This window comes from Lissotriton helveticus, chromosome 12, assembly GCF_964261635.1.
Source record: "Lissotriton helveticus chromosome 12, aLisHel1.1, whole genome shotgun sequence".
Taxonomy (NCBI): Eukaryota; Metazoa; Chordata; class Amphibia; order Caudata; family Salamandridae; genus Lissotriton; species Lissotriton helveticus.
Window position 1 is genome coordinate 254831677 of NC_136073.1, and position 25538 is coordinate 254857214.

At 46.6% G+C, this 25538-nt stretch overlaps 1 protein-coding gene across 2 annotated transcripts in view; it reads left to right on the plus strand.

Annotated features, from left to right (window-relative positions):
* The window catches only part of VPS4A (vacuolar protein sorting 4 homolog A), a 187110-nt gene that overhangs the window by 135380 nt on the left and 26192 nt on the right, over nucleotides 1–25538 (plus strand). For both annotated transcript variants that reach the window (XM_078670988.1, XM_078670989.1), the window contains exon 10: nucleotides 9545–9685. In XM_078670988.1, the coding sequence (XP_078527114.1) occupies nucleotides 9545–9685 (141 nt within the window). The remainder of the gene's footprint in view (nucleotides 1–9544; nucleotides 9686–25538) is intronic.

The window sequence follows — 25538 nt, forward strand, 5'->3', positions numbered from 1 at the left end:
CTGTATAAACTCCTTTGCCTCACTTAATAATCTGTCAGGACTAGGTCCAAAATATCTCCAGAACCTACTTACACAGTACCTCCCTGACAGGAATGTAAAATCCAAAAATCAACTTCTGCTACATCCACAAAACCACTTTAACTTGCCCTCAGTGGTGCATGGCAATCATTGGGGGCCAGGATCTAAAATTTCTTCCTAGTGTGGTGATCCATTACGTCCGATAGATGGCTCTTAAGAATGGTTCAGCATGGCCATGCCTGTCCTTTTTAGGTCTCGCGTGAGCCAGCGCATGCGGTGCTCTGCGAGACATTTAGTTAGGGCTTTTAAACGGTCTAGCGCTTGCGTTCAGGCGCGTATGCATGCGCGCAGCCGCCAGCTTTCAGCGCCCGATGGCGCCATCTGGAACGTGATTACTTTCGATTTTGCTGCTGCTGCGCGCGCACCACTCGCGTGTTTGCCATCGGCAGGGCATGCATAACACAGAGCCCCGCACCTTCCACGGTGCCAGGGAGTCCTGGCAGCTGGAGTCCCCCTGCGCCACCTTTCATCTTCGCATTGAAAATATGTCTGGGGGCCCCTCCGCTTTAGGATCAACCCTTCAATGTCATCGCAGTCAATGGGTGTGTGCCATCATTCCTCAACACCAGGCATTTTTGTGAATCTATGTCAGTGATTATAAGTGTACCAAGCAGCCGTGTCCATCCAGGGATCTGACAGACAGCAGAGAGAAGCTCTGCACCCCTTCACCCCCCAACCCCCTCCAAGGTGGGTATCACCTGCGTGTATACCATTCCATTAGCAATACAACCCCCTTGGAACTTCTCCCTGGCCCTCAAGCCTCTATTAGACAGATGCTTGCCCCATGTCGGACGAGAGTTGTCCTGTTCTTCACCTGGGGCTTACAGTCCGGTATTTATAAAAGGAGCAGAAGAACTTACAAGTACCAGAATACCGAGAATAAATCCTAAACTCATGACCGACAGAGAACAACTTCCGGGATCACCTTTTCCAGATGACGCAGCCCACTATGCATTCTTTTTAATGTACCGCTGTTGTGATATTCACTATCTCTGCCATTCCATTACCATGTACGGGATGTCAAATGTAAACACATCCCTGTTTCCTTGCCTCTGAGGCTCGCATGCAGCCTCGTCAATGCGCCTAAATCTAGATGAAGGGCAGCGCCATTTTGATGGACCAAGTCCACTACTAATCCATTTTCAGTTTAGGGCATGGTCGTTGTTTTTTTATTTAGTTTCAGGCGTTTACTAGTGAGGCCAAATGTATTTAAAACTCATTATTAGACACGTTGCCTGGAGGTCACAGATTACTCCCAGATTGACACTAATCGATGTGTTATGACAAATTGATTTAGATTCGTCACCAATGATTTTGGTCACAAATCGGTTAATTCCTTTCCATGCGAAATTTTTATTTGAGGACAATTCAAATAGTTTTGTATCAAATTATTTCATATGTTTGAATCTTTTATTTTTTCAATCAAAAATAATTTTTTATGTTACTTATCAATTCACACAAACTGAATCAGTTTCCCCACATAATTATTACTTTTTACATAAATAATTTAGTTTTTATATGCATTAATTGTTTCGATTGAAAGTTACAAGTTATGATGTTGAATCAGTTAGCGTTTGTCACTAATAGATTCACCCTAGTCACTACTCGACTGTTTTTTGGGACACAAACGGATACCATGTTGATTCATTTATATACATATTCAATTACTTTGAAAGAAACTGAATTGTGCAGCAAAAATCAATGAATCATTTTCATGTTTAATGTTACTAATGTTTAACAAATCTGGCAGGCATTTTTTGAAATGCAAAAAGTGGTACAAATTCACACATTTTACTATAGAGGGAACAAAATCAGTCCGCCTCATTTTCTAATGTCGTAATATTAAAATTCATTCTCAATGTTTCTGCTTGTTTTAATGCACTGTCATTTTCTAGGACCACAGCCTGTCAGAGTCAGTACCGATCTTATCCAGCAGATAGAGACACTTACCCTCGTAAAACCAAAGCAGACCGACAAAAACACTGGCGTAAAACAGCTGGATGTTGAGAAGTTCCAGAAATTATAAGCTGGGTTTTTAATCCACGGTGTCAGCAGTTATGCGATATTTGCGCTTCTCTTTGGTGCAGAAACACAGAATATTGTAGGCCAGCGTTTACAACCAGAGTAAGGCTAGGCCTAAATTGAGAGTCCAAGCGCTGGGGTAAGGAAAAGGACCAAACACAATTGCACTGTAATTAAATATATAGTGCTTTATATCCCTGAAGAGGTATTAATGTACATTTGAATGGGTAGCACACTATAATGTGGGGAAGTGCTTCTTTGGAAAGGCTTTGAATTGCAGTGTGGCAAATGTCCGAACAACTTTGGTGTAATGCACGACTGCTGACGTGATTGGTGCTTTTATCTTGAGTCAGGTCTTCTACGCTGAGAGAAAAGTGAGAGAACGAACACAGTCAGATTACATGGCTTATTTGTTGTGCCTCTTTGACTGGTTCCTGTGGAATCCACCCACGTGAAACCGAGGAGTCAGTCACCGCATGCACCGCATACACACAGCAACAGTGGAAGCTCTGCATATTCCACTTGGAGCGGCAGGTGAGTGACCCCCAGGCAGGGCACAAGTCCTAAACCAGCATTGACATAGCCAATAGGTCTCGCCTTTCGGACCTTATAAGTGTTTAGCCATGCAACGGTTGATATTGCTGCACCAAGGATATTGTGCTGCATAACTAAATACGTATAAGGTCCCAAAAGCGAGACCTATTGGCTATGCCAATGCTTGTTGTTTTTGCCTCACCAAATACAGCTCCCTCCCCCAAACCGATTACATTTCTGAAGAGCACCTATCCATTCTGCTGCAAGATGTGTTAGTGTAACTCGCCATGGGTGGTAGCGAGATGGTGCAGAACTCAGATAGAGGAGAGGGTCGTTACTCTCACTAATTTCTAATGCTGAAGGTGAACAGGGGTTTGTAGTCTTCTTTGAACCTTCAGCCTCTAAATGCCTCCCCACAGAAAAAGAAATTCATAATGCTCATGCTGGTCCACATCCTATCTACTATGGACCAGTGCGACTGCATATTGTCCTTGGACCTGTAGAACACATATTTTTGTACACCCATCGCGGAATCCCACAGATGTTACCTGCGGTTCAAGGTAGGCTAGGAGCATTTTCAGCTTGCTGAACTCCTCTTTGGCCTCACCAGTGTCTCTCAGGTGTTCATGTAAGTGATGGCGGTGGTTGCTGCCCACCTTCAGAAGTAGAGAAATCAAATTTTCCCTATCTTGACGATTGGCTGTTGAAGGATGGCTTGCGACAGTCATTTTTAGACCACCTCCAAATGAAGGCAGACCTCTTGACATTGTTGGGTGATTCACAATGAAGGAGCCAATTTGCACCTAAATTGTTTGCAGAGGCTTCCATTCATTGGCTATCCTGGACACAGTGCAGTTCAGACCCTTCCTCTATCGCAACAACTATAGGGCATTCGGACTGTGATTCTGTTGTTTCCGCCTCAATATTGAATCTCAGTGAGAGAATCTCTTAGGCTTCTTGGCCTGTTAGCCTCCTGCATCCTCCTAATCATCTATGCCGGATGGCAGACGTGGGCATTACAATGGAATCTAAAAGTTCCAGTGCCTCAGCATCAAGGAAACTGACTGATGTCACCCCGACCTTGAAGAAGGTGGCTCACAAACTGCAGTGGTGGCTGCTCAAACACAGTTGTTCCAGAAACAGTCCCATCTCCCTTTCCCACCCAGTACTGACAGTGGTGGCAGATGCGTCCCTGTTGGGTTGTGAACTCATCTTGGGAAGGGGGGGGGGAATCAGTTTACTCTGGTTTCTAATGGAAGCCCAGCTCCACATCAGTCTGTTTATTTATTTATGTATTTATTTTATACACTTATAAGGCGCGCAGCTACCCAAAAAGGGTTTCCCGGCGCCGTTGGAGTTGCAGGCCTTTCATCTGCCTCTTGACAGCCTTCTAGCCGTCCATCAAGGGATGCTTAAGAAAGGTTCTCACTGACCACTTAATAGTTAGAGAGTTGTGTGCGCATGGAACATGCGGGTACATCCCAGGGAGGCACACCTGGATGGTTCAAAAAACAATGATTCCACTGTACTTTGGAAAGTATTTATTAGTTCAAATTTTTTTGATTGGTGATATTAGTGTTCATATCAATAATCTTAGATGTTTGATCAACATATCGTTTTCAAGCATGTAGCTCCGATGCATTTCGGGCTAGAAAACACCCTTTTTCAAGGAGCGCTGAAAGAAGAAGAAATTGACGATAAAAAGAATCGTACTTGTAGGTCACATGGTGAAAAACAGTGGCAAAATTGCCGGTGTGTGGGTATATTGGGGTATTTTAGTGCTCGGTTTGTTTGGAATGGCCAAGAGTGAAGGGTGAAAAAAGGTAGGGAGTATTAGTCGACATAGACAAAGGGTGAGGATGCAATGGTGGCGGCCATCTTAAAACGGGAAAAGTAACAAGTGTGATGATAGTGGAAAAGTGAGTGCAAAACGAACAATGCATGAAATGACAACATTAAGTTACAAATAAATTACAGGTAGCAACTATATTCAGCCCGATCATTGAGTCCATTGGGCTTCAAGGTTTGTAATCTGTACCTTTTTTCACCCTTCACTCTTGGCCATTCCAAACAAACCGAGCACGCTGATAACAAGACGCATGCTTTCTCTCGCATGAGGTAAGTGTTTAAGCCCGCTTGTCTGTACCCCCAGGATTAATCGTTGACACTCCTTTTTACTGGAGCACGCCATTTAGGCAGCACATACTATTTAATCTACCCACCTGCCATACGCAGTATCGCACTATTTAACAATATGCGCATGATACTTGCATCTTCTAGACCTGCCACGCATGAGAGTCGTAATTTCCACGTTTATTTTATTTTCCACGTGCACTTTATCAACGCGATGTGCGAGTTTCGTTTTTTACCGTATCCACTTCCTAGGCACTAAAATACCCCAATATACCCACACACCGGCAATTTTGCCACTGTTTTTCACCATGTGACCTACCAGTACGATTCTTATTATCGTCAATTTCTTCTTCTTTCAGCGCTCCTTGAAAAAGGGCGTTTTCTAGCCCGAAATGCATCGGAGCTACATGCTTGAAAACGATATGTTGATCAAACATCTAAGATTATTGATATGAACACGAATATCACCAATCAAAAAAATTTGAACTAATAAATACTTTCCAAAGTACAGTGGAATCATTGTTTTTGAACCATCCAGGTGTGCCTCCCTGGGATGTACCCGCATGTTCCATGCGCACACAACTCTCTAACTATTTACTGGGCGTTCTTTTGACGGAAACGCAACCAAGGAGTGCACCCATCCGAGATAATCTTCTCCTTACTGAACTGCTTCTACACATTGCTGTGCATCCTCTGTACACAGTATAGTCTCACTGACCACTGCCATTGGGTATTGCAATTAGGAGAGTGAGGTACGCTCCTGTGCCTGGATTTGGATTTTGTTGGAGGGTGAAGACACCCTGGTCCTCAACTTCCGTTCCTGGCCAAGGTACTTGAACAGCATGTCCTGAGAGCGCTTGCGTTATGTACGGAACACAACCTGCTGCATCATCGGCAAGTTGGGTTCCATGCGCATAACAGCACAGAGTTAGTCATGCTTTCAGTCTTGGACTATCTACGACTGGCAACAGACAAGAAGATCCACTCGGCCTTAATCCTACTTGATCTCTCGGCTGCCTTTGATACGGTGAATAATGGGCATCTACTAGCTCGTATGCGGCGGCTGGGAGTCACTGGGACGGCCCTTCAGTGGTTCACTTCATTCTTGGAGGATCGCCGGCAGAAGGTTCAATTAGGAGACCTCATGTCTAAGCAGGGCAACCTTCGCTAGGGGGTCCCGCATGACTCGGCATTGTCACCTCTGCTTTTCAACATCTATCTCCAACCTCTGATTGAGGCTCTGGCAAAGGCAGACTGCCAGATGTTTACGCGGATGATACCCAGCTAATGGTCCGCGCCGACAACTCCTGTGACTCACAGCAAAATGTCCAGAACATTCTCCGGTTCACCATGAATTGGAAGACTTCCAATTCACTAAAGGTGAACCCTGATAAGACTGAAGTTCTGTTACTCTCCCCAGTCTCCTCCCCATGGTCCAGCCTTTCTTGGCCCCAAGAGTTTGGCACTACTCCAACGCCAGCTGGGAAAAGTTTGGGTATTAGACTGGACACCGGTTTGACCAGGAAGACCCAGGTGTCTGCTGTCGTGGGAAGCTGTATCGGGCTGCTGCGCCAACTCCGTAAACTATCGACCCTGCTGTCTTCTGCCACTATGCAGGCAGTGGTGACTGCTTTAATACTATCTTGTTTAGATTATGGCAATGCTGTCTACATTGGCCTTCCTGGTACTCTCTTGAGGAAACTCCAGGAGGTCATGAATGACGCAGCTAGGCTAATATTTAAACTTCCGCGTAGAACACATGCTACCCCCTTGCTGTGTCAATTGCACTGGTTGCCTATTAAACAAAGGGTAAGCTTCAAGGGCTTGTGCATTGCACATAAATCCCTGTTTGTTGAAGCGCCCAGACATATCAAGGACCGTTTGAAGCCCTATGCACCGGCCCGCCAGCTTCGCTCATCACAGGCCAGTCTTCTTGCCTGCCCTCGTGTCAGTATGGCGACATTTGGAGGCAGGATCTTTTCGGTCTGTGTTCCCCAGATGTGGAATAAGCTACCAGATGACATGCGCAAGGAAGATAGACTGCTCCCATTTCAGAAAAGGCTCAAGACGATACTGTTCATAGAGGCATTTGATCAGGCCTATTAGGATTAATGTCAGGTTCAGTGGTGCATTGGAATTCGGACTGTCGTTCTATGATGTAACACTTGGAGACCTCTGGTGATTAGCGCTTTATAAATGTCATTTAACATTAACATTTCCCTTCTGAACCACCTGCAGGGTCCCTCAATGCCAGACTGGACAAACTGAGCAGGCATCCTCTGGCAGATAACGATTGGCATCTACATTCTGAGGTGGCAGATGGTATCGTCCAACAGTGGGGAGAAACTCTTCTAGATATTTTTTCAGACACACAATGTCAAAGTTTTGCGCATTGGAGTGTCTGCAAGAACACTTGTTAGGCAATGCATTATGGGGCAATGCATTATGGCTTGAAAAGCGCACGGAACTCCTGTACGCCTTCCCATCTCTGACTATCCTGCCTCGAGTTCTGAAAAGATCAAGAACGACTGGGCCCATTCCTGGCCTTGTGGTAGGGAGGCCAGTAGCCCCAGACCTCAACATGACACTGCTAGGCATCATGGACACACTGTGTGTTGGGGAGGGGGTCCCGTGCTTTACGTTCATTCATAGAGATGGCCCACTTGGTGGGCAACAGATATTTGGGCAGGCACTGAAGAAGGGAGCTCTCCTCCTTGCGCAAACCGGACGAATGGAGCATGGACCAGCATAAAGCAATGGAAAAACTGATACACAAAGCCTAAGCAATGCCCAAAACGTACGACATGATATGGGCCCCTTGGATCCAAAATGCTGGGGACCCACGCTGACAATGACTTTGATGAAGAGGAGGGACAAATATAAATACACTGAAATATTGTTCCCTCCTAAGCTGTTTGTCATGCCACAGTTGGTCTTTTACTTGGTCTTGGTCTCATGTTTACGCTCTTCGAGCCGATTAATAATTGGCTGCTACCTCTCTTGAGTTTGAAGACTGTCTTCCTCATTGAGATTACATTGGCTTGTCACATGCGTGAGCTCCAGGCATTTCCAGTGCAACCGCCATACACCAGTTTTTTTCCAGACTAGTTGGGGCCAAGGACTCCAGTGGCATTCTTGCTGAAATTAGTGACTCTCTTTCACAATGGGCAGTCAATCACTCAGCCGGTGTTTTTCACTGCCCCTGAATCCTCGAAAGAGGAGGAAAGGCTTTATAGGCTCAACCCCAAAAGGGGTTTAAGATTTTACATTGATCATACCAAGGAACACTGTGTGGATGATCAGCTTTTTGTGGGGTTCTCAGGGACAAAGAAATGGAAGGCTGTGCAGAAGCAAATCTTGTTGAGGTGGATAGTCCTTTGTATTAAGATTTGCTATGTACTGCCCAAGAAGCTGACCCCAAAAGGCCCGAGAGCCCGTTCCATCAGGGAAAAGGCTGCAATCAACGCATTGGCTTGTAGAGTGCCTATCCTTGACGTCTGCTAGGTTACGGCGTGGGCATCAGTGCATGCGTTCACGAAACACTATTTTCTTGACAGCCAGGTCTGGCGAGAAGGGCATTTTGCACACTCGGTCCTGCAGGACATTTTGATCCAAATCCACTCCACGGATGCTGTTCCTTGGAGGTAATGCTTTGGTTTCTGTTCTAAGGTGAGGAAGCTGTGGTTAGAAGTATCCATCAGAAGAACAAGTTACTAGCCTCTGGTAGCAGTCTTTCTGGTGGATACTCTATCTGCATATTTCTCACTGCCCTGCTACATCCCCTTTCTTTGGAGTGGCCTGTTTTTTCACATCATAAAAGGTCCCAAGTTAATATTCATCACAATGTTACCAACGATTGTTCACACTTCTCGCCTGATGACGCAGAAAGGCAAAAGCAATACGCCGGCATCAGAGCTTCTGGGTAGCGCTTATATGCGCATCCACTCTGTCACTTTTAGGGCATACGCAGCAAACGCGGAAGTACACGTTGCCACCTGGTGTCACAAAGGAGCACTGCTAAGAAAAGTTGCAGGATCTAGTCTGGCGCCTGAGGTACATTCCAAGGTGAGAAACCTGCAGTTAGAGTTTCCACCAGAAAGAGTATTACTAAAGGTCGGTAACTTGTTCCTAATGGCTACAAATATTAATGACGTGTTTTGAGATAACCACACCTCAAATAGAAGATTTCTTAAGCTTGTTGTTATGTAACAGATACCTTTTGTGAGATTTGGGCTCTGCTTTCCTGATTGATGTGGTGGCTTTGGTAAGTAGGTGGAGGAGTAAGAGAGCAGAGACCAATTGGAATACACCATAGTCCTCGTGAAGAGATTGGTAATGACTGCTTAGGTTTAGGGCACTTAGAAGAGCAAGGAGGCAGCCATCAGAAGGTTTTTAAAAAGCAGCCAAGGATGAGTGGTGTTTCAGGATGTGCACTGGCAAAGCCACAAATGTTTCTTAGATGGAAGCAGGCTTTGCTGCAGAAGCAGTCTGGTGTCGGGGACGGTGGGCAAGGTGTATATCTGAGTGCAGGTAAGAAGTTGGTAAGCAACTCAGTGTAGAAAAACTGATGTAGGAAACAAGGTGTTTTAGGAGGCTGTGGGGACTCATGCCATCGGCCACAAAAAAGCATGTGTTGATAGATAAGAGACTGCTTAGGAATCTAGAAAAGCTGGATGAAGATTACAGGTGTTACTAAAGAAATTACATTTGACTTGTTGGTTTACTCCATTTTTAGTAAATGAAGATATGAGACTGAAATATCCTTATCTTATTTCAGAGCAAAGGCCCTTCTCGCACAAATCCTAATGTTATTGTTGATGACCTTTTGACTCCCTGTTCACCTGGTGATCCAGGGGCAATCGAGATGACTTGGATGGATGTGCCCAGTGATAAACTCCTCGAGCCTATTGTGTGCATGGTAAGTTAAGGCTGGCCGATCTGCAAACATATGACAAGGTGGTGCGCTCACTTTTTTGTGTATTTGTCTATCTCTTTTATACGTATTGGAAAATGTATAGCTAGCAAGCATGTATAAGAATGCCTTTTATGTAATGAGTTGTTGAGTTTGTATCTCTGATATTTTATTTCCACTATAAACCTATGGCCCTGTATGTTTTCTGTTTTATTGTGTAGGCTATGATTAATTAACTTTCTGTAAATGGCAAGCCTACTCCTGACAAATACGTTTTATCCACTTGCATGTAGAGATGCCTGGTCAAGGGACCTTAGCCTCTACTTTGTAAAATAAATCATTCTGTCTCTTTTCTCCAGCTGTGTTTGCAATTCCTAGTAGGATAAAAAAACTCTAAGCCCTCACTTAGACTGCCACATTTACATCATGGGAATGGCTGTAGAGATTCCTTTCAATGGTAATAGCTATAAACAGTGAGCAGGAGACTGGAGAGAATCACACAGGTTTTTCTACCAGCAGCTCTATCTCTAGTTGGTAAACCATCTTTTATGACGTGCAGGCTAAGGGCCAACCATCTTTGTGCACAGGAAGCCAATGCTACTCTTGAACTTAGCCGGCACACAATTGAATTATTGCAGACTGAAGATGTCTTTTGTGACATTTTCATTATGTTGTAGCCTAGCAGTAGCTTTAGCTGGAAGGGCTAAATAGGCGAAATTACAAACATTACATAAATCAGAGTTGATTTGGACTCCAAGTGCTTCTATTTTTCAAACTTAATTCATTTAATTTCACCAATTAATTTCTTTAGGAAAACCATGAGTGATCAATACAAATTACTCTTAACTGAATTCTGAATTGTATCTATTTTTCAGAAATATATAGCTTTCCGGGATCACCCATGGATTTCACACCTGTTTCCATGACAAACTGCATAGTAGGTAGAAACCACAGAAAAATAGGAAAAATCAACTTCCACTTAGAAAAGTGGAAAAGTTTCTTTAGCAATATTACAGGTAGCCATTTGTTGAATTAAAACCCTCATCTACCACTGCTACATATCAACCAAAATGTTACCAATAAAACTTTGAAACACCCTAAATGTATAGGTATGTGATATGGGGCGTGAGATTTCACGCTCTAATATCCTTACTAATTGGCAGTTGAAGTAGTGGCTCAGTAGATTGTGTATTACATTTAGGAGACAAGACTTCAACCGAGGAAACTCGCCAATATTCATGTTCTAAGGGTGTTCTATCCTGGTCCACTTTTGATGGCTCATATTGACAATTGAAGGGCTCAATAATGATTATCATTGTTAATTTTTTTCCTACCTAATACCTGTTCTGAGTCCACAATTACAGAGTGTAATAACAGTTTGTGATTCCTGTAATTGATTTGTTCTATAGTTATAAATATTTTGCAAGTGAAAACAATGGCCATTAGGAAATATTTCTGATATTTGCTGTAAATCTTTCTTGGAGTTAGACTTGCAGTCTCCTTGTAGGTTTAAATCAGTCTTTATCCACATGGTTATACCACCTTATAGATGTCCTGTAACTGAAATAAAAGCCTCAATAGAAAATGCATACATCCAAATTTAAACAAAAATGCAACAAACAGGGTCTCTTGAAATACATAAATGTCTATGTCCAAATAAATGTTCTGACTTTCTCATATGATAACTTTGGCAATAGGCCATCTATACTCCATCAAATATTGTTTGAGCCTTTTTCTGATAAATTAATTTTGACACCGCACCATTAAAAATTGTTGAATTGAACTGGTCATAAAAAGTCAATCATCTTCTCATTCCTGATAACTTCAAGGGGGACCTAGTTAATTGTGCTGGTATGGACTTGAACTGGCAGTGGTTCTTCCCAAGCGAGAGTATTGAGCGTCAGAAACCCCACAATTCTGTTCCTGGAGCACAATACCATGTTGCATGATAGTTCCATAGTCTTCTGGGAATACTGTCTTCATGAACTGGTATGGTCAGTGGTACCTCATGTCATCCAACATGTGTGTAGTCTGTAGCTCCCCCTTGAAGAGCATTGGGATCAGCTGCTGGATATTGTAGAACGTTGTCTCTTTATATTGTGGACCAAAACGATGTACGCTGTGTAAAGAGTCCAGGCAACACTTATTGGTTTACAGAGGCAAAAATGATAACACTAAATGCTCTCTTTTGTTGTAGAGTGGGTGAGTAGTTTAGGCTTACCAGAGAGTAGTTCTAAGCATTTTTTGTACTCACAAAGGGAATAAAGTAAACACACACTCAAGAAAAATTTTGACTGATTTAGAAAAACAAGTCACATTTTTATATACATTTGGATTCCAAGAAATTTGTTATCAAGTAAGTATGTTTTTTAAATATCAATTTTTACAGGTAAGTAAAATGTTCACTTAAATGGGTCTTTACGCAGGAATGCTTTCCTTTAGGGAAAAGGGCGTATGTTGCATTGTTATTTACGGTTGGTTTCTGGGTGTCTCATTCGGGACTTAGGTTTTGTTGAGGCCCAAGGGTCAGAGTAACACCAGGAGTCCTCGTCAGGCTTTGGGGAGCAGAGGTGCCGGTCAGGTTGGTAGCTCTGTGGGCTACACCGGTGGAAAGAAGGGGGCCACCTAGAAACAGGCTGCAGAGAGGGACTTGGGGACAAGTCAGGGAGCTCCCAAAAGGGGGCTCAAGGGTCCTGGGGACAAGGGGGCACGGACGGTTCCCTGGTACCTGGGCTGGGACGCTCTGGTGTAGAGTGGATAGGTCGACTGGGCTATGTGCGTCCAAGGCCCCCGCGGTTGTCAGTCTCGCCAGTGGAGGGTGTAGAAATCAGGACAGCTGGCCCACTCTGGAAGTGGGTCTTTGTGTTGCTGACGTCCCTCGACGGCTACTCTATCTCGGTGAGTCTCAAGGGCTTTGTTTGCTGCAAGGGGTCCAGTACCCCGGGTATTGGTGCAGTGCGGCTCCAGTAGATCCTGGTTTCCTCTCACTCACTGGAGAGATAGATCTGACCTTCATGAGCACAGTTACCTCTTCCTGGGCGGGCTGCTTCGTCAGGCTGGCTGGAGAGCGGCAACACTGTAAACGGAACTCTGCTTCTTCAGGGCCTGCAAACTGCAGGGGAGTAACTCCTCTACTCCAAGGGAGATTACTGGCAATTTGCAAAGGGCTGGCAGTCTACTGGGGTTCTTGGTGGATGCTGAGCCACAGGACGAGTCACTTGATCACAATTATCGAGACTGGTGCAGGCAGGTAGGGTTTGGTGCCAAAAGTCTACAGCAAGTCTTCCGTTCTCGTTTTCTCACAGCTCTTCTTTGTCCTTTTCTTCTGAATCTGTCAAATCAAATCTCCTGGCATCAGGGGTGTCTCCGAAATACTCACTTTGGGGCGTTAAAAGGAGTGACCGGTAGTAGCCAATCATTTACTTACCTTAAGGGCAACCACTTCCTGACCCAGTGAGCCTAATTCCACCAAAATCCAAGATGGTGGAAACTCTTGCTTTCATGCTCACATCAGGTAGCCTACCTTAGGGGTGGAACTAGCCTGATGGGGAACACGCCTCCTGACTAGCCAATTTTCACGCCTGTCAAGGTGACAATCTGTTCCGGTGCCAGGGGTGGCATTTCCCTTGTCCGGGGGAAGACTGGGTCACATATCAAAGGTGGCCACCTCTGGCTGGAACGGCCATTGCTTCTGTGGCCAGAGAGTGTGGGTCCTCACTAACAGGGGGTCAGAAACCTGTCTGTGGAGACAGGCAGCTCTACACTAGTCAGCCAGTATACTAGTAGTCAGTAGGGGTCACCTCTAAGGTGCCTTCTGAGTGCATGTATTAATAAATCCATCAGTAGAATCGGTTTGGGCTTATTAATATGAGATGTTTGATCCCAAACATCTTTAGTTTTATGGAAGCCATCTGTAGCTGGGGAACTCGTAATCACCAGTGCCCAGTACAAATACTGAAGATGGCTTCCCTGTTCACTGGCTGTGTCCTAGAACCAACATGGACATCAAAGGGGCATATCTGCTCATGTAGATATGTCCTCACATGTAATATAATGCATGCTGCCTTTAAAATGTAAGGCCTGCTTTAGCGGTGTCTTACATATATTGCATGCAGTGTCTGCAGAGATTTCACACAGGGGGTGCGCCATGAATTGCCTTCACGTTTGACTGCACCATGTCACACAGCATTCAATGGCAGTTTACATGAGTGTGCTGATAGGTCCCTTAGGGTGGCACGATACATTCTTCAGCCCTTAGAGACCCTCTTTAGCCTCCCTGCTCTAGGTACTGGGGTACCATGTTCTAGGGACTTACAGGGGGGTGCTAAAGGTATTGCCAATTGAGGGAACAAGTGTACAGTTTTAAGGAAAGAGATCTGGTACTGGGGACCTGGATAACAGGAACCCTGTGCCCTCCTGTCAAAAGTGCATCAGTTACCAGGCAAAACGTGGGGGTGACCATGTCAAAAAGGGTCCCTTTCCTGCAGATATGCAGTCCAAAACACTTCAGTCCACCCATCCCTCTTGAGTTGGATGGACAATGCTCTCAATGATGGTCATGACAGACTCAAATTCAGGTGTGGAGCTAACTGACGGTATTTCTCAAGTGTCCTTAGGACAATTTTTTGCCTCCACATTGGAGGAGATGACTGCATTTTTTCTGGCCTAGAACATGTTCCCTTGAATGGTGCAGTTCAGCTGTTAGAGATCCAACTGATCAACTCCATGGCCATCTTCTATTTATTAAAATGACGAGGTTCTCGCTTCTAGCAGCACTGTTGGCTGGCAGATGAAGTGGCATTAAATAAGGCATGCTTCTGACAGGCATGTTCCGCATCTCATATTGTAAGAAAACATATGGCTGGTGAGTCGGAAGGAGCATATATTGCAAAAATAAGTTTGTGACTGACAGATCAGTTTGACCAGGAATTTGTTGGAGACTGGTTTTCCTATGCGTATCCTTCCCGATTAAACCTTGAGTGCACCCTTTATCGTTTTGAAAGTTGTGGAATTACCCACATGTTTAAAGTGTGAAAGACTACGATGCAATAGTTAGATAAAGTTGCCCTTATGATAACTGTGATACTCCTATTTTGTAGACACCTTAAAAGTAGCAACACATTGCACTATTCCTTAAGATATATTTAAAAAAACACACCCATAAAGCCCTTTTTTTTTTTTTAAACGAGAGGATGTATATGCACATTCTGAGAGGCAAGCAAGGTATGCATCATGAGGCTCGACTGATGCCAGTGTGTAGGGCTGTCATTAAACCATTTCTGACAGTTGTAGGTACTGCCATGAAGTTGCATAGTACCTACATTTTGATAATGGGAACAAGCCTAAGAAAGAGGCTTCTGGTGTATTAAGTGGTAAGTGGAGGAAATCCCTGGTAACTATAGTCATACGTAATAAACAAAAGGGGGAGGGAGAGGAAAAGTGGATTCTGTCTCCCCTGGAAATATGCATAAACAAAAGGAATCCACTAACTTGGGTTCGGTGATCCCTACAGTGGTGGGGAGCAACCAGTGTTGTTTAAATACCCCTCACACACCAAAAGGCCCCTGGGTGTCATGCTTCATCATCGGGGTCTTCGCAAACCTCTACGGAATGCGGCGTGCTGCGACTCACGACTACGTAGGAGCACTTGCAAGTGAACTATGTGTCGGTGTGTGTGAGGGTGATACAATGTGAGTGGTGAGGTGAAAAAACGAAAATTAAAAAATACCTGGCTCGTGGGTTCCCCCCCAAAAATTTTATTAAGTCCCCGGCTGGTATCATTAAAAAGTGCAAGGGAGGTTGATTTTACTGATTAGGGTAAAGTAACCTCACAAGTGCGTCATCAACATGTTTCGGAGTAGAAGACTCCTTCTTCAGGACAAGGATGTGCACTAGTTATCCTCACCTTACTCACATGGGTGTAGATGTAAAAGTGTGCTCTACAAAAATAATTCTAGGTGAAATGTACCTATCTGTTTTATTAAAGTCCGTTTCGCCCAGTTGGCGATTTAATGAACCTGTGAATGAACAAAAGGTCAAATAAACCATAATGTAGAACATATTCAAGAAATAATGTGTAAATACACAACAGGGTAACAAGGAACCAAAATGCGGTCCAGGAACCCTAGGAAAGAAAAAAGTAAAAATACGAACAGACACATAGACAGGGACACACATTAATAGTCTCTGAAGATCTTCATCTGGTTCCATACGATGAAAAATTGGAATTAATAGCATGCTGTAAAGAAGTATGTAGCTTACTTATGGTAACAGGTCAAATAACCTCATGAGCCAGATGCGTGGTATTGGGGGTCTCCTGTCCTGCCCACTGTGGCAACCTATAAAGTGTTTAAGGAATCAGGTTTTAGGATCAGAGGCAGTAGACCCAGATTTTTGATTTAGGCAGAAACAGACCTCTGACATACACACACACTCACGGTTACAGCAGAGCCTGGTTGGCTTTCCTCCCCTCAACACGGCTCCGAAGAAGTGTCGGTCCAGTAAGAGGTAGCCCATTTTATAGTATCACAATAGTTTGCTGATTGATCCTTAATTGTAAAAGAAAAATGCCCAAATATTTTTGTAGAGCACACTTTTACATCTACACCCATGTGAGTAAGGTGAGGATAACTAGTGCACATCCTTGTCCTGAAGAAGGAGTCTTCTACTCCGAAACATGTTGACGACGCACTTGTGAGGTTACTTTACCCTAATCAGTAAAATCAACCTCCCTTGCACTTTTTAGGGCTCGCCTGCTGATGCGCTTCAGCGCATAGCTGGCGAAGCTCTATAGGGGCTTATCCAGTGTTTATCCACTGGCGATTCCACTGGCGATTCCTTCAAGTGCATGTGCTTTTTAGGTCATTGCGCTTGCGCAAGCCCTAAAAAGCGCGTGCACAATGCCACCAGCCGCCTGCCTGCCTGCCTCGCATTACCACATCAAAGGCAGCCCTCCGAGCGCATTTCTCACCCCCTAATTATTCACGGCCGGCCGGCAGGCACATCAAAGGCTGCTGCTGCCGTGACTCGCATTTCTCCTCCCTCCTCCCCTATCACTGCCCAGGCCGGCCGTACTTTCTCTTTACAAGGGCGCCCATTCCTGAATCACTTGAAATCTCTCCACATTATTTGCATTTTGTTAATTAAAAAAATTAACTTCAACACAGCGTTGCACATTTTTCTCGACTTCGGAAGGATGAGTCCCAATCTCATTTGTACAAAGTGTTGTAATGGGATTATTGGAGAGTTAGAGAAACGTGCTCACAAGTTACATTTTTATGCAAATCATCTGAGTAAATAAACAATAGCATGGTGCCGTTTGCGTCCTTGACTTGATCTGGTTTTTATTTTTATTTTGCTATTATTCTCACAAAGGCTAAGAAGGTCTGCCTACTTTAGTATTAAGTGCTATACGTCGCATAAGCAACAGCTAACCATTCACTCACCCACGCAACGCCACTCACCCATGCAACGCCACTCACCCACGCAACGCCACTCACCCACGCAACGCCACTCACCCACGCAACGCCACTCACCCACGCAACGCCACTCACCCACGCAACACCACTCACACACGCAACGCCACTCACACACGCAACGCCACTCACACACGCAACGCCACTCACACACGCAACGCCACACACGCAACGCCACACACGCAACGCCACACACACACGCAACGCCACACACACACGCAACGCCACTCACACATGCAACGCCACTCACACATGCAACGCCACTCACACATGCAACGCCACTCAACCACGCAACGCCACTCACACACGCAACGCCACTCAACCACGCAACGCCACTCACCCACGCAACGCCACTCAGCCACGCAACGCCACTCAGCCACGCAACGCCACTCAGCCACGCAACGCCACTCAGCCACGCAACGCCACTCACACACGCAACGCCACTCACACACGCAACGCCACTCACACACGCAACGCCACACACACACGCAACGCCACACACACACACGCAACGCCACACACACACGCAACGCCACTCACACATGCAACGCCACTCACACATGCAACGCCACTCACACATGCAACGCCACTCACACATGCAACGCCACTCACACACGCAACGCCACTCAACCACGCAACGCCACTCACCCACGCAACGCCACTCACCCACGCAACGCCACTCACCCACGCAACGCCACTCACCCACGCAACGCCACTCACCCACGCAACGCCACTCACCCACGCAACGCCACTCACCCACGCAACGCCACTCACCCACGCAACGCCACACACACACGCAACGCCACACACACACGCAACGCCACACACACACGCAACGCCACTCACACACGCAACGCCACTCACACACGCAACGCCACTCACACATGCAACGCCACTCACACACGCAACGCCACTCACACACGCAACGCCACTCACACACGCAACGCCACTCACCCACGCAACGCCACTCACCCACGCAACGCCACTCACCCACGCAACGCCACTCACCCACGCAACGCCACTCACCCACGCAACGCCACTCACCCACGCAACGCCACTCACCCACGCAACGCCACACACCCACGCAACGCCACACACACACGCAACGCCACACACACACGCAACGCCACACACACACGCAACGCCACACACACACGCAACGCCACACACCCACGCAACGCCACTCACCCACGCAACGCCACTCACCCACGCAACGCCACTCACCCACGCAACGCCACTCACCCACGCAACGCCACTCAGCCACGCAACGCCACTCAGCCACGCAACGCCGCTCAGCCACGCAACGCCGCTCATCCACGCAACGCCGCTCATCCACGCAACGCCGCTCACCCACGCAACGCCGCTCACCCACGCAACGCCACTCACCCACGCAACACCACTCACCCACGCAACGCCACTCATCCACGCAACGCCACTCATCCACGCAACGCCACTCATCTATATGCAAAACGAAAAATGTCAAACTCTTCTATTGCGAGACCTATTGCATTTTCAATGCTTGTTAATGATACCAGCCGGGGACTTAATAAAAATTTTGGGGGGGAACCCACGAGCCAGGTATTTTTTAATTTTCGTTTTTTCACCTCACCACTCACATTGTATCACCCTCACACACACCGACACATAGTTCACTTGCAAGTGCTCCTACGTAGTCGTGAGTCGCAGCACGCCGTAGAGGTTTGCGAAGACCCCGATGATGAAGCATGACACCAAGGGGCCTTTTGGTGTGTGAGGGGTATTTAAACAACACTGGTTGCTCCCCACCACTGTAGGGATCACCGAACCCAAGTTAGTGGATTCCTTTTGTTTATGCAACTATAGTCATACACCACTGATGTTCTAGAACCTGAGGTCGATTGGATAACACTGTGCAAGCAGCCGTCACTGCAAGACGACGTAGCGGAGTTCAAACTCTAATGATGAGTAGTTGTATCATTAGCTTTTATGATATCTATGATTAAGAAGTTTTATATATTTGAAAATGAAAACTTATTTTTCACATGTAGTTAAAAATAAAGCCAGCATAAGAAAACATAAGGTCTTAGGTCTAAGGCAATATAACCTCAAATCCAAATAAAGCACTTACTCAGCAAGACACTAAACTGCATATACATGGTGTTAGAACCGGGGGTCTCTAGTTGGCAGAGGTAAGCACCTTAGACCAAGTAGGGACCCTTGCTTCTAGTCAGGGTGAAGGAATGACCCTCTGAGATAACCCCTGCTCACCCTCTAGGTAGCATGGCGCGAGCAGTCTAGGCTAAACAGAGGCAATGTGGATAACATTTGCACTTAACACAACAATAATCCCCAATCCACCACAAACTGAGACCACACAGGTAAGTATATTTTATAAAAATATATAACTTTATCTAGTTTCAGCAAGTAATTAAAGCAGTTGCTTCTTTAGAAAGCTGTTGCATTTAATCTTAAGGGTTGTATTTAATTTCAGGAAGTTCTCAGGTACGAAAAAGGATCAGTCTCAGATCTCTTAAAATCAGTCTTAAAGAAATAAGCACTATTGATTTATTCCAGGAAAAATGTGCTCTTAAAAACGAGCAAGGAAAACAATGCCACGTGCAGTCTTACTTTCAGGCTTTAAGCGCTGCAAGTGCGCTTCCTCGCGAGGCCCAGGGGGCTCCTTCCTTCCCCCGGCTCCACCTCTTTCCTTCGTGTGTCCCAGGCGCCCTGCGCCCAACAGAACGCCTTGGTTTCTGGTCCCGGCCGGTCCCTCCTGCTCCCCCGCCTGCTCTCGACAATCCAACGAGCGGCGGGGAGCGGGCCAGGCGCTCAGATGCTGGGATGGCAGGCCGGGGCAGAGGACACTCGGAAGGATCCCTCGGCGAGGGCAGGTCACTTCTTCCCGGGTCCGGCGGTGATCGCGCAGCGCTCCCAGGGGTCCCGAGGACGGGGACCAATCCGGTCACGGCGTCTGGGGCGAGCCTCTGGAGCACCCGGGAGTCAGCCAATGGCAGAGCGGCTCCAGGGACAGCCAAGCAATGACGCTCCGCTCCTTCGGCCAATCACGGCCCAACACCACTGATGACGCTGCGCCGCACGGGCCTATCCCGTCGCGGCGTTAGTGAGGGGGCTCGGCTCCCTCCACCAATGGGAGCGCGGCGGCTTCGTTCTTCGGCCCCGCAGCTCCGATCAGGACGGCACTTCGGAAAGGGGTTTTTCTGGCCCCGGGCAGCGGCGGGGCCAGAAAAACCCCTGATGATTTTAGAGGGCGCGGGTCACGGACAGACCGCCCTCTGAGCCTCACAACCGCTCTTGAGCTAATTCTGCGAGGGGAGGCACCACAGACCTCCGACCCTCGCCGGGAATGTGCCGATGAGCACAACGATCCCCTCTCACACTCAGCAGTTGAGCGCCACACGCTCCAGGTCCAAAACAACACGATCTTGCAGTAAGTCTTGGCAAAGCTTTAGGAACCTTTAGCCCTGGGTTCCCAACAGGAGGCCAGCTCTTTTCAGGCCCTTGGAGATTCCGTTGTAGACACAGCACACAGCAGAGTCTTGGCAGTTTCAAGTAGGTAGGGTCACAGCACACAGCAACGTCCCTTTCTCCTCCTCAGCTTCCAGTTAGACAGCAGAACAGGTCAGCCCTTAGAGCACACAGCAAGGCAATATTCCTTTAGTTCTCCAGCCGTCCTCCTTCCAGCGGAGGTTCCTTCTTGATGGTAGGATCTTGGAATCCAAACTTCTGTAGTCAGGGGTCCTTTCCTTATACCCCTCAATGTCTTTGAAGTCCTTTGAAGTCTTTGTGCAAGCGGCCCTGACTCCAGTCTAAACCAGTTCTGGGGGTTGCTGAAGCACTGAGGTGTTTCTGGTTTTCTTCTTCCTGTCAGCTCCAGGGTCAGAGGTGTCAGTTGGCCGGCAGGAGGGAGCTAGCATGGGGGGGCAGGCAGGCACAGCCCAGCACTATCAGGCTTTTCTTCCTCCCACCTCCCTGGCAGCAGATGTGCCCTTTCATCCCCGGGCTGGCTCCGACCCTCTCCTCCGGGGCTCTGCAGCCCCCCTGTCACACCCAGACAGGCATTCCACAAACCCAGTTCTGAGTTCAGGGATATCTTTCACTTATGTCCCATCTTGTTCCTATGGGGAGATAGGCTGGCATCACATGGGGCCAGCCACCTCCATGTTACTCTATGGAGCAAGAGAGCCTTACAGCAGTGAGCACATAAAATGGCTGCTGCCCACTACCAGAGCATGCGACCTGCACTAGTACATGCTCTACCTTATCCATACACTGCACCCTGCCCAGGGGGGTACCTTGAGCCTTCCATAGGGGTGACTGAGGTGCACAGACAGGGAAGGGTTAGGCCCAGCCAGTGGAGACACTGGCCAGGGGGACAGGGCAGTCCACTGACTGCACACAGGCCCTGCGCTGGCAGGCCTGAGTCCTTTTTAGGGCTACTCATGTGGGTGGCGCAATCTGCGCTGCAGGCCCACTAGTAGCATCTGTCATCACCAGCCCTGGCACACACAGTGCACTTTACTAGGGACTCCATGGTGATACAAATATGCCAATCAGGTATATTCAATTAATATGGCAATTTACAGAGGGATCACTTACACTCTGACACTGATCAGCAGTGGCAGAGTGTCCAAAGCATCTAAATCAGCAAAAACGAAATCCAGCACAGCATCAAAACACATGAGTCAGAGGCAAAAAGATGGGGGAAGAACCACGCCAAAGGTGTCAGGTCTAACACATGGGTCCTATAACCAGTGTTTTAATTAGCAGGGAAGGTGTGGATGTCTTCTGCAGGCTTTGTGAACTACCAAGTCTCTATATGCTCTGTTTAGAAAGGCCAGGTAGTAGGGTGTAAAATAATTAGAAAAGGGGCTGTAATAGAGCAAACTTCTTATTATATATACCTCGTCTGAGCCATGTTTTCTCAGCAGCCTTTGGATGGTATGCTCAACAGTTCAATGATATCTAATCTCAGTTTCTTTGTTTCTTGCAAACCCAAAACCCCCACCCAAATACAGAGGTCTTGTAGAAAGTCCTAGATGATGTCTGAAGTCCCAGTCATCAAGTTAATGTTCATTTCCTGTTAATGGCGATGGGAATCTAGTGGTTATGGGTCTGAGGCATGAAAACATTCAAGCCAAACTCAATAGGGTTCAAACTAGTCTCACAGTAAAAGTCAATGCAGATGGCGTTTGGTAAACACCTGAATATGCCCTCTGATGGTAACAAATACAGAAGCCCTGTCTTGAAACTGTTTTGTTCACAATTTGCAAGTATACTCATTGAACTTGACACTTTTACTGGCTCCTTGGAAAAATAGGGTTGTGGTCCAACCATGATTGTATTATTCTTTAGGGTTCCCACGTTCTTGGTATTTTTCTTTTATATTTCAAGCATTTTTATCCACATGTACATTTTGCTCATCTTAACTATGTTTACCCATATTTATTTTGAGTTCTGTGAAAGTTGTACCTAATATATTTCAATTTTTATTTATGGATAAATGTTCACTTAGACACCTTTTATATTCTAGCATGAGAAAGAGTTGTATATTATTCAAAGTACTCCTATGAAAACATTAGCATCACAGTACAAACGCATAGGCAAGCATGTTCCCGACTCAGAATAACTCATCCCTTTCTTAACTGCTGTTACAAATCTGCACAGAAAACAATAATTGATGCATGAAGGAGGACTCCAATGAAGTCATACTTTTTGTATTATCTTCTGCCTGTGAGCATGTCTAAAAAAACATTAAAAATGGTAAAGTGGGAGCCTTAATTATGGTATACAGGGGACCATAATGTCTATATCAATCAGGGCAACAAAATGCAGCCAAGAATGGTGTTAGGAGGAAAAACGTCTGACCCCAGGGGCAAAAATTGGCCCGAGTTTGTTCTGTGCTACTACGCTGCTTTAAAAAAAAGATTTTTATTGCAGTTTTCATGTAAACAGTACAACAGAGCAGAACAATATAAATCATATGTGCAAGGCAAGTGAGACAGCAAGAAATATAGAGATGTATAGAGATAATATACAGATTTACATAAGCGGAGCAAAGCTGTAACAGCAGTACACAGCGTTAGTTCACTGGAGTGGCAGAAAACCAGTGGCACAACAACAAAGGTAGCCTTAGTAAGTGCACGCCACCTCCAAATCCCTCTCAGCACTCCAATAGGCAGGAATCCCTCCGGCCCGAGGCCAGCAACAGCTCAGGCAACATAAATGGGACAGGGAAAAAATGGCAATGCACCTGGGTCTGGCGAAGAAACGACACAGAGCCCCTCCTCCACCAGAATCCAACCCTGGGTGCCCATTCTGGGAAAAGCCAACAAAATCGCATCCCATGCTGGTAATATCAGGTCCCTGTGCACCCCTCTAGCCTCCTCCTTTCAAATCACCTTCTTCTTACAGTCTGCCCACTTAGTCATCTCCTTCCACCATCTATACAGGTAGGGGCCTCTGGCAGACTTGCAGCTGATTGTCCGTTGCCTATGGGCAAGGTTTAGTGCCAAGTGTGCAAACCTGTCAGTCACTCTATGGGCAGCACTACGACTATGGACTATGAAAGCCAAGTAAACACATCTGTGGAGAACAATCAAAGGGTATGTCCGTATCCTAGCAGATAACTTGTAGGACAGTGTCCCAATATGGAGCCAGTCCTGGGAAGGCCCAGACCTACATCATTCGTGCTGCATTGGGGGAAAACCAATGCAGCTCCAGGGAACATGACTTGGATGCGAAGAGGGGCAGGGTGCGTCTGGCGTAAGAAATATAACTGGATTCATTTAAACCTAGCATTACAAGAGACCTTGGGGGTCTGGGCAGAGTCATTTACCAAGCTGAATCCTCAAACGACAGCCCCAAATCCGCTACCCAACGCTGATGCAACTGAGACAGATTCTCCTTTGGCCCCTTCAGCAGAGCCCTTTATAGAAGTGTGATAGCCCTTGTTATCCCCATTATGAGGAATAGATAATTACATTATTCATGCTCCGGGGCTTTGCAGAGCCCAGCCCGAATCAAGCATGAACTTTACCCAGCAGGCCCCTGTGCAGTAGAAAGTGTCCAGCCCGGGATATCATAAGTCTCTCTCAGTGCCAAAAACGAACTATTTTCACCCCCTGTAAATTAGTCACTCCTTATAGAAAGTCCTGCCTCAATCCACAACTGCAGACAACAGCACCCCCTGGGTTCTCCCATTCTGAACGATCATCAATGGGAGTTTGCAGGTGTATGGAACCTTTGGTGTGTGTCATCTGCAGCACCCTCGCCCAAATGTACCTCCCTGTCCTAACTAACACATCTGCGCAGAGGAACTCATTTCACCCCCTGTAAATAAGTCACTCATATAGAAAGTCATGCCTCAATCGACAACTGCAGCCCCGGGTGCTACCTCTCCTGAGCGATCATCAATGGGATTTCACAGGTGTATGGAACCTTTGGTGTGTGTCATCTGCCGCACCGTCATCCAAATGTACCTCGCTGTCCTAGCTAACACATTCGCACTGCACGCCAACGCAGTAGGGAGGAGTTTCAGCCGGATCCAGGTCAAAAGAGCACTGGAAGGCAACCTGTGTTCCCCGTGACCTACAGCATCCCGGTAAGTGGTCGCCACCAAGCCAACCACTGTAGCTGGGTGGCCGGGTAGTCAAGCTCAAAGTTTGGAGCAGTCATTCGCCTTTCGTCCTCCGGGATCTGCAATTTCCGTAAGGTCACCTTATGCCTCGAGGATGACCAATTCAACATACGTAGGCGGTATCCATAACCTAAAAAACGCACTAGGTAGTTCCACTGGTAAAGCCGCAAACAAATACAGGAGCCACTGCAAAAGCATCATCTTAGAGATGGCTATGTGGCCACTAATGGAAATAGAAAGGGTACTCCAAAATGCAACCGATCTTTTCAGAGCTGAAATAGTCTGGGCAAAGTTATCCTCAAAGAGCAACTCCGTGGACCTATTTATGGCTACCCCCAAGTATCAAACAGTAGCCCAGCGCACGGCCAGGATGGTCACAGAAGACTTCCAAATGTCAGGACACAGGGAGTAGGCACAGGGCTTATTCAAGTTAACATCAAGACCCATCATCTCCCCAAACGCCAACAGAACAACCATTAGCCCTTTCAAGCCAGAAGTCTTGCCATGCATAGACAGTAGCATGTCATCAGCGTAAAATTAAATATAGAGACAATCTTCAGCGATTTGCAGACCACCCTAGTGCCCATGCTGCTGTATAGTAAGCACAAATGGCTCTAAAGCCAGGGCAAACCACAAAGGTGACAGTGGACCTCCCTGCCTGGTGCCCTGCTCTGCCGTGCATGTTTCCGATATCACTGACCCAGTTCTGACCCTCGTCACCGGCAGTGTGTCCAACAACTTGGTCCAT